This window comes from Pyxicephalus adspersus, chromosome 2 (genome assembly GCF_032062135.1).
Source record: "Pyxicephalus adspersus chromosome 2, UCB_Pads_2.0, whole genome shotgun sequence".
NCBI classification, from domain to species: Eukaryota; Metazoa; Chordata; class Amphibia; order Anura; family Pyxicephalidae; genus Pyxicephalus; species Pyxicephalus adspersus.
The window spans coordinates 120,111,402-120,125,707 of NC_092859.1; the positions used below are offsets into that span (position 1 = coordinate 120,111,402).

Below are 14,306 nucleotides of genomic sequence, written 5' to 3' on the forward strand. Positions count from 1 at the left end.
ATTTGCAACCCCTATTTACTGTACAGTGCTGTATAATATGTTGGCACTATATAAATTCTGTAATATTAATAATATTTAAATTATTTAAAATGGTCAAATTGAACTCCATTGGCTAGGGAATGTTGTAGTATTTACAGAATAATCAATAATCTGTATTATTGTGATTTGCCTTGTACAAGACGTTAAAATACAAGTACATGGAAATAGCATTCAGAATCCACTGTTTGTTTACTGGGAGTAGTCAGCTCACTCCTGAAGATCTGGGCTGTGCCCAGCATTTTGCATGCGCAGAAAATACACAGAACTACTTGCTGTTTTTTTTTTCCACATAATTCCTAAACCATGTAATAAATCATCTGGTCCTTAACAAATTCTAAATTTCAATCTAATCTCAATTGTAAAACAAAACACAACAGAGTCTACAATGTCATTGTTCCTTTAACAAAAAAATCAAACCATGTTTAGAAAACCAAATACACCCCATCATTCAATAGTCTGTAGAATCAAACCTTTAGGTTATAATTTTCTGTATGACTTTGTCTCTCATGTCACTGTGGAGGAATTTTGGCCCATTCTTCATTACAACATTGGTTACGTTCATTGAGGTTTGCCGACATTTATTTGTGCATTGCTCTTTTAAGGTCCCACGCAACATTGCAAGGTTTGGGTCTTTGGGCCATTTCACCACCATATATATTTTTTTCAGCCATTCTGTTGTAGATTTACTGGTGTGTTCGGGATCGTTGTCCATTTGCATGACCCAACTTCATCCAAGTTTTAGCTGTCACACAGATGGCCTCACATTTGACCCTAGAATACAAAGGAGCTCATGACTGTAAGGTGTCATGGTCCTATGGCTGCAAACAATCCCATAAAATCATTTCTCCACCACCATGCTTGACAAATGCTATTGGTGTTTGTGCTAATATGCTGTTTTTGATTTTCACCGTACTGTACATTATGGCCAAACTACAATTTGGTCTCGTCTGTCCAATGGACATCATTCCATCCAGTCCTATGGTTTGTCCTTGGGGTGATTTTGGGATGTCCATCCCCTGGGAGGACTGGGAGTTGTTTTAAATGTTGGATGGACACCATAAAGAAAAGTGTTATATATGGCAGCAGATTGAGGCTTGTAGTAGCATGTTCGAAATATGTTCTTTCTGACTGCATCCTCCTATGAGAAACAAGGTGGGACACCTTTAGCATGTATATGTAGGAAAATGATACACAACCTGCACAAATAGGTAAAGCTGAGACCTCATCACTGCACAAGAAATAGAGGACAGATCCTTTAACAATCATAATTAAAGTAAACAGGCTTCTTTTGTTCGTATTTCAATCCTTCTCAATGTCAAATAAAGGGATGGGGTGGGCCAAACTGCTCTCCTACCAGGGGCCCCATGCTGCTTCAATTAATTTTTGCATTTTAGTTGTTTCTGAAACCTGTAGTTCCATGAGAGCACACACAGTATGGCAGTAATGGTCTTCCACCAGCAGGTGGCAGCAGCGCCCATCGCTCGCTTCTATAGAATATGTCCTCGGTTCTGTAGCTTTAACAGAAACCAGGAAGTGAGCTGAGAATTCAGACAGCATCGAACCCCAAGACAGAGTCAGCTGTCAGGGGAGACGATGGCGGGCTGAGCTGTGTGAGGAGGAGGGTACAGCACACACCACTGCTGTTCATGGCACACCATGGCAGGCTGGGCTCCCCCTCGCCTGGATGACTTCATACTGACAGACAAGCTGGGCAGTGGCACCTATGCCACCGTGTATAAGGCCTATAGGAAGGTAAACATCTCGGTGTATGGAGGGAAGGCCCCTGGGTGCGAGGCATAGACATGTCCCTACCTTCTGCCATTCCTCCCCATACCCATTTATTGTGCAAGGAATGCTACAAGACACAACTATAACCTGTCACCTGTAATTTCTCCTCACTTCCTGTCCCAGTAACAGGAAGGAGGGAGGGGTTTCCTCACAGACATTTGTCCTCATAGGAAAGTTTCCTCTCTCTTCTCTTCCAGTGACAGCTGTACATGGTTTTGATGTTTAACTTTCAGTCCTGATTAAAAAGATGAGATCTGCCCAGTGGGGACACAGACAGCATTGAGAGTTGTCACCAACACTGTAAATCAAATAAAATCCATATTTTTTAAAAAGGAAAACAATGACCAGAGCCCTGAGAATCAAATGCTCTTTGGAAAGCATTGAATTTATTAAAAAAAACAAAACATCTAAATCCCCTTAGCCCTATAAAGCTGATCCTCCCTTTTTTAGCTGCCTAGTAAGAATTTGAACTCATCAATCACTACCCAAAAACAGCTGGGTGGTTGATGAAAAGTGCTGGGTGGTGCACCCAGCTAAAAGGGGCTAGGGAGAACACTGTACTGAAAGTACAGACTGTATGTAAACCCCAACAATACATTTCCCTTATTTGCTCCCTTTCAGTCTGTGAAATATTCCATTAAAGCATTGTGTTTCATATGTGCCAAAATAACACCTGGTAACCTGCCTGAACCCTTGTCAGCTGTTTAGGAATACTTCAACTACCCTATACCTGTATGTTATGGAGAAGAGGGGAGGTTTTTGCAGTCCTGTTTTTTTTCCTTGTTCTTATACAGTAGGGTGAACGAACATTGTCACATTATTATTATTATTATTATTATTAATAATAATAATAAACAGAATTTAAATATAGCGCCAACATATTATGCAGCGCTGTACACTTCAGCTCAGGAATCACCTGGTGACTATACAACCTCATCACACGCACAGCTCCAAGACTTTTCCAGAGCTGCCCCGATTCTCTGGAATGGTATTGCTCGTCCCATTTGGCTTGCTCCTATGCTGCACTCATTTAAAAGAGCATTCAAAACACACTTTTTCAGACTTGCCTACCCATCTTCTGTCTCTTAAAACACTCACTACTTACTACCCATCACTACATATCTCCCCTCCTATTGTGTGAGACTTCCCCCACCATCTAGATTGTAATCTGTAACTGTCTGGCATTTGCTACCCCTATCTTTGTACAGCGCTGCGTAATATGTTGTCGCTATATAAATCCTGTTTATTAATAATATAATTAATATGCACTTAATAAAAGAAAAGGAATGCGGCCACCACATCTAGGAACTTGTGTACTGCAGTGTATCTTTTATAATATGTTTTTGTTTTAGATACACTTTAATTTGTTATTTATTGTTTTTTTTTAAATAACCTTTTCTTTCATAAGCGGAACACCCGAGAAGTGGTAGCTATTAAATGTGTCAGCAAGAAAAGTCTGAACAAAGCGTCAGTTGAGAATCTTCTAACAGAAATTGAGATTTTAAAAACGGTTCGTCATCCACATATACTGGAGCTGAAAGACTTCCAGGTTAGTGTAAAGTTTATTACATGTCAGTATATATTACTCAATGTGGGCACTGAGATAGTTATTATTATTATTAATAATAATAAGAAATAGGATTTAAACAGGACCCTGCCCAGAAGAGCTCACAATCTATCTAGTTGACCACAAAATATTTTGTTAGATGGTCATACTGGCCTTCAACTTCAATTCTAAATCTCTGACAAGGAACCGGCATGTACAAAGTGAAGTCAGAGTGCACTTCTGGTGTACACACTTGTTCCAGATCCATTTTTTAGAAGGAAATATTGGAAGTGGCAGCCTCTCTGCTGCTGTCAGTTCCGGTTTGCTTTACGTCTACTAGTTTGTAGTAATGTAATCAGGAAATCATTATACAGTTATGGCACTTTTATGACGTGCTTCCTGGTAACTGACTCATAATCGTCTGATCATGTTTAAAGGTAAAATCAATACTTGCATGACAAAATAAAAATACACATTCGCTTTTAAATCTGTACATCCATCATTACAGTCTGGCGTTGGAGTGTAATGATTTGGAGGCTGCTGCAGTATAGTTCCCTGGTGCCATCATGGTATAACTGACAGCATTTTTTTTTCTAAATTAGTTATAATATTGTTTTAGTGTCGGGGCATATAAAGAAAATCATCTTCGTTATGTATATATTTTCAATAAATGTATTTTTAAATGTAACAGTAATTACCTAAATCTACTGTCATATTAGCAACCTTTATTTACAGGAGCAGGACCCAGGCTAAGGGAGGGGGAGCAGCAGTCTGAGGCTGTGTTGTGGTTAACATGATCTAATGGTTAATATACTCACAGGAGCAGAGACACTATCAGCATGTTGCTGCTCTTTTATCTTCTAATCAATACTTTGAGGATGTGTTCTTGACCAAACTGTGTTAGGCTGCATACATACACGAAACAATGATTTTTCATGATTTTTTCTAGGGACACATGAACGAACACACAGTGCTATACACACAGTGCCCATTCTGTTTGATGGAGAGAGAAAGGGGAGGACAAGCAAGAGGCAACCTCTATGCTCCCTTCTCCTGACTTGTATAGTGGTCATTCCTAATTTGTTCATGGGTCTGCCATAAGGTATTCTTGAACAATGTCAGTGGACTGCTGTACACGTCAGATTCTAGCCAGAGACAATCGATCGTGCTCGCCCCTGCCAATGATTATCTGACGTCTGTACATAGCCTTGTTACTTGACTGGAGCTTAAGTATCTAGCACTTCATTTTGAGTGTTAAACTATGTATTCATGTTAGATGAATGTCTTCCATATTTACAGCTGTTTCCTGATTCATTTACCGATCTGTCATAGTGGATAAATTAATAACTGAGTGGGGGCGTCCACTGAACTTTCTTTTTGAAGAGAACGCAGCAGGTTGCCACTCACTCATCATCCCCTTCTCCATGGAACAGAACAGCTTGTTCATTGTTCATTGGAAATTATGAAATCCAACTTGTGTACATAGCCTTGATATAGTTACTTGCCTGTAGTAAAGTGTTTACTGTTCTGCTGACCACAAATATTTTTCTTTTTATGTCTTGTGCTGCATAATCACAGTGGGACCGGGACAACATATTTTTGATCACCGAATACTGCGCAGGAGGGGATTTTTCTCGCTTTATACGAACTAGAAGAATTCTTCCTGAGAAAATTGTTCAAATCTTTCTTCAGCAGCTTGGTGGGTAAAGGTACTGGTGGGAATTAGCAGTAAAAGTGTAAATGAAAATGTAGCAGGACTCCATAGATACCCTGTGACAATGCCTCGAACATACACTATTTATCTGAACATTTCCACTCCTCAATGGCTGCTGATGACTATTACTAAGATTGTATATTGTCCCTGAATGTCCGGGCACAGTTACTGCGCTAAAACAAAGGTCCTGCGTTATAGAGGCAGCTATGGACACTGAGTGTTACAGTTGTAGGCATTTGTAGTGTTTTGTGAACAGTTGGGGTACTCAATGTTTTTCTTTTGTTTAATGTATTTGGTATCTAATTTTATTTCACATTAATAGTATAATAGTTAAGCCTCAGAGTTTGTTATTGACTTTTCATTTTCTCTACTTTCAGCTAGTGCTCTAAAGTTCCTGTATGAAAGGAATATTTCCCACTTGGACTTGAAACCTCAAAACATACTTTTGAGTAGTCTGGACAGACCACATTTAAAGCTGGCTGGTGAGTGCTGGCTTCACTGGAAGTGCTAGAATATTATTTTTGAATTCAGTTATCATCATATAAGTGGTCTTAGATAATTGTACCAAACCTAATGGGCCCTTCTACTCTGGATCATTGAATTTGTAAATGGGCAAAATTGTACATTGCATCAAGGCAGCCCAGTCATTTAAATGTGCTACCTATGCACTACAATGTACAAATACTCCACTTGCTCCTGTTTCCCTGACATAGCACACCAAATTGCACGGTAGGGTGTTTACAGTGCACATTGCAAATGTTAAACATGATATTAAAAGAACGATTTCCTGGTCTTCCTCTGTATGTTCTAAAAGTATAGCTGTTCAGCTTTTCTTTTGCAATAGTTAATCTTAAATATAATTTAAAAATAATTTAGATTTCTAAAGAACACAAAATATCTAGGCATTGGAAATCATTTTCTGCTCCTGCAGATTTTGGTCTGAATGTCTGTGGAAATATCGACTCTTTACTACATACTATAAGGAGACAGAAATGGGAAATAAAATCTTTAGGCTGGGATGGATATCATAGTTTTCATAAGATGCAGGTAGAGCTAGGAATGTCTGCTAAATGCTCGGGTAACCATTAAGGTGCACCATTAAAATGTTTTTCAGGGATGGTTTGTACCTGTTTCACCATAACATTTTCCTGAAAATGTCTGCCATGTTTTCTTTCAGATTTTGGTTTTGCTCAGCACATGGAATCTCAGGATGAATCTCAGTCTCTGAGAGGGTCTCCTCTGTACATGGCTCCAGAGATGGTCTGCAGTAGACATTACGATGCTCGAGTGGACCTTTGGTCTGTAGGAGTTATTCTTTATGGTAGGATGGCAATATTAATAACAATTGTTTTGATTTTTGTAAATAAGTACAATACTTTAATCTATGTGTTCTGTGCTATATATATTTTGCAGATGGATTACCATTTATTTTAATATACAAGTTTTATATATGATGAAAAAATACCCTGCTTAAGGCAGACCTATTAAAATGTTTACTTTATATAAAATGATTTTTTTTCTTCCTTTAAATTATTTTCATTTTTAAAAAGGGAGGGGGGAGTCTGATTTTGTTTTTTAAGGGTAGTTCCACTTTATGGTTTGTGTGCATCTTCTTTCCTAATGCAAATTCTGGCTATTGTAATATTAGTAACAGTGCTGCTTAACTAAAAGTGTAAGCTATTTCTGCCATTGTATGCACAGCTCCATTATGGAACTTCTGCATTCAGTATTATTCATTTATCTTATTCAGTTGTGATTGCTATTAGGTTCTGTAGATATTAGACTTTTTACTGCAAACTTTATAGGGAACGGAGGAAAACAGGTGAAAGCATTGAGTATATTGTGTACAAAACCCCTAAAACATGACAATTTGTTATATACGTAAGATTGTTTTGCCTGATCCAGATTATGATACAAATATGGAAGCTGCCAATGCTTATTTGTATTTAAATGTACAGGCATTGGACCTTCATCCTGATCCTGACCTCGAGACCTATTACTATGACTGCCTGTTACTATAAAGTCACTGAATTGGAATAAGGCTGCAGCCGGTGAAATTTAAAAAGCAGAAACTTCCATCCTGTGTAATTATTCCAGCAATTAACTCTAAACCTGCAAATGATTGAGTGGAAGGTAAAGCATATTTATAAAGCTTGGTACAGTTTACTTCAGCAGGGAAAAAATTCCTTCCTTCTACCTAAAGGCATCAGACATCTTCTTGTATGACAGGATCAGGATGACAGCCCTACAGCAGCTTTAAAACAGGTCAGTAGTGGCAGCAGCCATATTTCTGTCCTAAGAAATAGTTTAAAGCCATAGTTCTGTTTAAGAATCAGTCTTTATGTATTAATATTTTACCATTCACCTATTTCAGAGGCTCTTTTTGGCAGGGCACCATTTGCATCAAAATCTTTCTCAGAACTGGAGGAAAAGATACGAAGTGACCGTTCGATAGAGGTAACAATAAAAAAAAAAATATTAAGATGCAGCTTGCTCCTTCCTTGAACTAAAATATGCACTAGTGGTTTATCATTATAGAGCCTAGGGTAACTGCAGTTAGACAGTACACAGTCTAGGATTATTGCAGAAATTGCAGTTCACAGACTAGAATTAGTGCAGCTAGTCACCTTTTTTATAAGATGCCAACATATTGCACATTGGTGTACAATAAATAGTGACTACAAATGACAAACCTCCATACTTGACAAGTACGAACAGTGACACAGGGGACTATCAGGACCTTGCCCAATAGAACTTACAGTAATTAATACTCAGACATAGAATCAGGTAACAGAACCTAGAGATGGTGTAGGTATGTCAGATTGGACCCCAAAGTTTGTAAATGTAATTTAAACTGATCTTCAACTTTTAATGGTGTCTTATTTTTAGCTTCCCACAAGGCCACGAGTGTCGCCTGAATGTCGGGATCTCCTTCAGCGGCTCCTGGAAAGAGACCCAGATCAGCGTATTTCCTTCCCGGACTTCTTCAACCACCCATTTGTAGACTTGGAGCACATGCCTTGTGCAGAATCGTTACAGAAAGCTGTGAGTAAAATGTTCATGTCAAGTTCTGGTATATATTAGGTAATGTTAATTATTTATTGTGTACCTGTATTCTGTTTTAAATTTCTTTGTGTTTTGTGTACTCTTACACAGGCATCTCTGGTGGCTAAGGCAGTGGAAAAAGATGGGGCAAGAGATTACTCAGCTGCACTCAGCCTGTACTGCCGAGCTCTGGAATACTTTATACCTTCTTTGCACTGTCAGTAATTATTTATACTAGTTCACATTATTATTTTTTTATTTTCTCACTCAGATCTGTTTTTGGTGACAGGGTAGTTATGTCCCAATAACTAGGGGCTACTATCCAAGATGAATATAGTCAGTGACTGGTGCAATGGAAGCAGTTATGCCATAACTGTATACCGTTACTACACTTGCTCATCTACTTACTGTACCATGATTTTTGATATCTGGATATTAATTGGTAGTGGGACTTGACATTCACTATATGAAACACAGACATTAGTGTTGCAAAACCTGGAGTCTTTTACTGTTTGGGGTTTTGTGAGGTTCATTGCCATGCTTTACAATGTGGAAAGTAGTGTGCATATTGTAACACTTTCTGGTAACTGTGTTTTACATGTATGATACATGTATTAGTGAATTGAGCTGTTCTGTACAAGTAGTGTGGGTTGGGTAATGTTTACATTATATCAAAATAAATACCAAAAACTTAAGTGCACCTTGCAAACACTGTTTAACTGTTCTGACTCTTCTCTGGTAGATGAGACAGATGTACGTCGGAAAGAAGCCATTCGCTCAAAGGTTAGTGATCATCACTTAATGTTGTTTGCATCTCAGATTGGTGCCTTTTTTCTCAAAGTAAAATGTAATCTTTTACAAATTTGACATGATCTGTGGCTTTCATTAAATAATAAATGCTGGTCCTGCCATGTGCTCTGCACCTGTTTTCTAATTGGGTTTCCTGAAGGGTGGGTCTCCCAGTGGAGACTACCCATTGGACAACGACCCATTGTTACCACAATCAGGAAACCAATCCTAATAAATTTGCAGCTTTTGCTAAAGTGCAAACATAATAACAAGGTGTGGCTGCAAGAGATCAGCACTGCTAAAATACAACAGAAATGGTGAAAACAGTATTTTGTAAAAACAAAAAAAAACAAAAACCATGGTTACTGTAAAATATGTAAATCTGAATTACTGTTATTCAGTTAGGATTTATGGATACTTTCATTTCAATACATAGTAGTAGTTAACAGCTATGTTAACCAGTCTTTGCATCAGGCCTTTGGATAGTTGTGTTTTTCAATGGCTAGGCCAGACAGTTTGTGATCTACAATCCCTATGTAGGCCTCATAAATAGTACCAAATTTTTGCTTAAAGTTTTAGTTAAGGCTTATATGAAAAACACTATTTTATCCAGTTATGCATTTGCAGTGTTCAAAAAAAAAGAAAAATATTGGTATTTTTTAATTTTGGCCTTATTTTTTTCACTAACCTTCTAATATTTCCTATACATTCCTATTGGAGTAAAAGGCAGCACTAGCCAATCATGCGTTTCTGCATTTCATAAAGTGAAAGTAACAAACTGAGCTTGCTGATTAGAAGGAAAGTGCACAAAAATGATTTGCCAGCATGCTGCTGTTCCAATATCAGCTTTGACAAAGCTGTTTTTTTACTGCCGTAGAAAAACATTACAAAGGTTTACACGTGTATTTTAGCTGTGTATTAAGCTGTCTACCTACACATTCATCTTTATTAGCAGAGATTAGTGAAATATTATCCAACCTGGAAATCAAAGGCGTGGTTATTTCTAGATGTTCCTAAATAGTTCCCACGTTATCTACAATCATTGCTGCATATTAGGGTTGAAATAATTTTGACTGTGTGACAATTAATAAAAAAAAATGATATGTTAAGAACCATTGTGCTAAAATCTGATGCTTTGGCACACACTGATTTTGCTTTCACCTGTATGTGCAAATCCTCCTAATAAATTTGGCTAATTTATTATTACCAATAAAAGAGTAACTGAACTGCTGTGATTCTCGGTTGCTAATAACATATGTTCACTATTCTGGTGTGTTTAATATGCAGTTGTGATACAAGGACTCATTCATTTGTGGTTTTTGAATCTTTGACCATCATAGGTGTGTCAGTACGTATCCAGAGCGGAGGAGCTGAAGGTCCTGGTGTCTTCAAGTAACAAGTCTTTGCTTCTTGAAGGCATATCATCACGAGAACTCTTGAAAGGTGAGCTCTAGCCGCCGCTTGGACTGTGTATAAATCTTGCCAGTGCTTGGGTTGGGGCAGAAGTGTCTGGTCGATTGTTAAATATTAAGTGAGATATGTAGCAATGCATTTTGTCTTAATCCAGTGTTTGTGTGCACACGCAATCAGAGGCCTGGTTGGATTTCTATTCCAGTCTACAGTAATAGATTAAAATAAAATATTTAATGGAGAGCCTTATAATTTACAGTTTTCTGCTGGTGTAGCTTTACTGATTTGCTGGGCAGAAAAAAAATCTGTAAGTCTTTCCACCTGCGTTATTAACATAGATCTGTGTTTGTTTAACCAGATTGCAGTACATTTTTTTCACAGATTACAAAGTTAATGTTTATGTGAAATAATTATGTTTTTATAAAAACTCTTGGTATGAGATGATGACTTTTATGTTTGTATTATATATTCTTACATCTACTTTGCTGATCTGTTGTTGTTTTGTTTAGAAATGTCTCAGGATAAACCTCGTCTGTTTGCTGCTTTAGATGTGGCCTCAGCTGCTGTTGCAAAGGTATGACACAGCAAAATAAACTGATGTAAAACAACCCGGCTAACATGTCCTCAATGTTTTAACATTAACAAATGACAATAAAAGAGATAAAGGAAAATTAAATCAGGTTAGAATTTCCATTGCATCATTCTGTAAATTATATATAAAGGTGCTATAGAGGTTACACAAGACCTGGCATGGCGTTGTATAAAGCAATTAAAGAGGATAAGAGCTCTGAAATATTGCTAACCATGTGAGGAGTTGGGATCCATCTATTTTTTTTAATAATATAGACATCATTGTTCCATCTAAAATGTATGGAAACTAACAATAAATGTCTCATAATTTATCCCTTTTGGTTTAAATGTGCTGTTTTGTTACATCTGTTTGATAAGTGTAAATCATACCATACAATTTTGTCAGACATCCAGTCATCTGTTAAATTCCTGTGCTCTCTGACGTAGCTGCTTTAAAATCTCATGCAACATTCTCTGCCTTCCCAATTTACTTTGTGACTTTTTTGAGTTCCCATGCTCAGTGCACCCAATGTAGACTTTTTTGATGGTGGACTTGTTTGCAGCTTCTGTACATATACACAAAGTTGAAATGCTCTGTGTACTCTAACACCTTTCACACTTTTTCAGCAGTTTTTGTTTTTTTAGTAGCCTTTTTGTGTGATTGGACCAGGCAGGGTAGCCTTCTTACCCCAAACCCGTCCTTTCCTAGATTACTATAGATACTAAGCATACTAAGAAAACCCTACAAGCCCTGCCGTTTTGATTATAATGTGACTTTATTATCTATTACAACTTGGCCCTTAAAGTTAAAATTACTCGGATTATTACATTTTGTCAACACATCACCTTGAAGAATTGACTTTTCACCTGGAGCCTCCTAAAACCAACCCTTGCCAGTGTGCCACTGTAAGATAATCAATGTTAGTTACCAGTTGCTGCTTGAAGTTGATAGTAGATTTTACAAGGATCTGGGTAATGGGTTTCATAATGTGTTTAGGACATCCTAACTAGATTCCTTTCATGTTTTTACTTATTCAATATGTTGGCAGGATGAAGAGGGCATGGCTGTTGATGCCTTGGATCTGTACCAACAGAGTCTTGGGGAGTTAATATTAATGTTAAGTGGTAAGTAAGTTTACATGAAAATATGTGGTCATCCCAGGTTTCTGCAAAGGCAAGGTATGATTTTAAACCTCAAATTCCTCTGCATAGCCAATGTTCCTCATGTGCTTTACTGACATATCCCTGCATTATCAGCACAGAAGCCATGCATCTTGCTCTTTTAGAAAAACAGCAAAAAATATTTACTCCAAATAAATATTCAAACAACAGCTGTATCAGACAGAAAGCAATATACTTGAATAGAAGAATTGCTGTAATTTTCTACTGTGTGTTGATCTAACCCCTTAGTTCAGCTTCACTTCCATTCACACTTTTAATATTCATCTTGAGTATTCATCTTTCATTTGTGTCCCTAAGTAATCCTTGTTATCAGTGTCAAAGTATGTCCTCATTAGATTTGTGAATAATAATGTCTTTAGTACCAGGTATAATCAGTACTATTGTATATATGTTCTTTGTGTGTAAGTCATGGAGAATTGGCTTTAGTACCAGATTGTCATATCCAATAACTAAAATGTCCATATAAAAATGCAGGGTGGTTAGAAGTAACAATATATATTTGTAACCTAACGCTAATTCAGCCTTTACACTGTAATTTGCTCTGAAAAATAGTTATTTGTGTAAAGATTTGAACCCCATCATTCAGGAGGACCACTTTGTTTTTTCATTCAGCATTTTTAGGTACCTTTTAATATGCTGTAACCTATTAGCTCTGCCAAAGAGACAAAAACAAGTGGTCCTGCTTCTTTCCACTAGAACTGTTTAGACCTACTCTGACTTAAACATTTTTTTTATTATGGTATCCTGCAGCTGAATCTGTTGGAAGGAGGCGGGAGTTACTACATGCTGAAGTAAGTGTAATCGCACAATGTTTCTCATCTACAGGAATACCTGTAATCAGAGACTTTTAAATTAAAGCAGAATTAAGGTTAAAGTGTCTCCTCTGCTCCTATAAATTTGCCACACCATTATTATTTCTATAAATTCTCCATATTTTCTCAGGTTAACCCAATAAATGTTCTAGGACCCTTTGTGAATCTGTTAGTTGTATGGAGCAGAATGTCCCTCTTTTCTTGCTGCAGTTTACCATTGTCTGTGTCTTCCAGATTCAAACATTAATGAAGCGTGCAGAATTTTTAAAAGAGCAGGTAAGAACAAACTAGAACGTAAATGGGAAAGAGACTGGACATGGTGTCTGATTCTTTTTTTGAGTCTATTTTTTTTTTTTTTTTGCTGCAGATAAAGACTACTGACTGGAAGAATGATTCTCTGGGGCATGAGATGCTGTCAGAGTCTGTTCGGGGATGTGAGTATAGTACCCAACAATTACTTTCACTTAATCACTTCCTCAAATTACTGAATGCTTATGTGTAGTGTTTTCTTACATAAATTATTTGTCATTCACTTGCATTACGACAATAGGAGTAGTAGATTCCCTAGCACAGCCCCCTCTTTCCTTGCATATCATAGCCCTCTCCTCTGGTGATGTCTAACACAAGGAGAGGTTTTTACAAGTAAATACGAATGAAATCATAGATTGGTATATAGCCTTATGGGAAGATTTTTGTTCAAATGAATAGTTCAGTAATAAAGAAATTGTGCACATACCGCATTAAATATAACATTTCCTTTTTTCTTTCTTCCAGCCTGTTTATTGCAATGATCCTGCTGTGATTTCACCGCTGAGATAATGTTTTCTTATATGTTGTTTTGTCTTAGTGATAATTTCTATTAATTAAATTATTTTCCACTCTACAAGCTTGCAGTTTGTATATTTGTGTGGTAATGATGCCTGGGTGCCAAAAATGTCCATGTACAGCTAGCCACCATCCTGTGTCTGTAGGTACTTTTAGGTCATCACATACCCATACAGTAGGTACATATTGTACATAAATAGTGATACCCTTACTTGATAAAAACATTCAAGGGTATTTAAACCCAAAAACAAAAATGTAAATATTGTAGTTTCCTGGCCTTTAGATGGTGGCTATATTATGTTTCTTTTTCATGTTTTTTCCCCTTTATTTTCACCCGATCATCCTTCTAATGACATACACACAGTCCAGCCTTTGCATATCTCCATAAAAAGGGGGTTGGGGGCTTAATAGTTTTCAAAGGAGTGATAAGTTTATTTGTAGTTTCTAACCAGCTTACAGAAAGTGAATGGACACTGCATTTCCAGCAAGATCAACAGATATTTTTCAATTCCAAAAAATGGTCTTAGCTAAGAAGTGATATCTGCAAAAAAATTACTTTTTTGTTCTTGGGTTGTTTTTCCTTTAA

General features: G+C 37.2%; 1 protein-coding gene across 1 annotated transcript; it reads left to right on the top strand.

The window, feature by feature from the left end:
• Positions 1-1,556: 1,556 nt before the first annotated feature.
• ULK3 (unc-51 like kinase 3) lies at positions 1,557-13,781 on the top strand. The gene is made up of 16 exons (XM_072402185.1): positions 1,557-1,791; positions 3,236-3,376; positions 4,952-5,072; positions 5,465-5,569; positions 6,265-6,408; positions 7,462-7,544; positions 7,977-8,132; positions 8,244-8,349; positions 8,875-8,915; positions 10,262-10,364; positions 10,841-10,905; positions 11,951-12,026; positions 12,834-12,874; positions 13,130-13,171; positions 13,263-13,329; positions 13,670-13,781. The coding sequence occupies exons 1-16, from the start codon at positions 1,696-1,698 to the stop codon at positions 13,684-13,686; spliced, it is 1,404 nt and encodes a 467-aa protein (XP_072258286.1). The 5' UTR covers positions 1,557-1,695; the 3' UTR covers positions 13,687-13,781.
• The last annotated feature ends 525 nt before the right edge of the window (positions 13,782-14,306 follow it).

Bases quoted from the DNA above. Each gene is read 5' to 3' on its own strand.
- ULK3 (XM_072402185.1), top strand. From the start codon at position 1,696: ATGGCAGGCTGGGCTCCCCCTCGCCTGGATGACTTCATACTGACAGAC. The intron at 6,409-7,461 runs GTAGGATGGCAA...CACCTATTTCAG, and splicing joins TGTAGGAGTTATTCTTTATG to AGGCTCTTTTTGGCAGGGCA. The intron at 12,027-12,833 runs GTAAGTAAGTTT...GGTATCCTGCAG, and splicing joins GTTAATATTAATGTTAAGTG to CTGAATCTGTTGGAAGGAGG.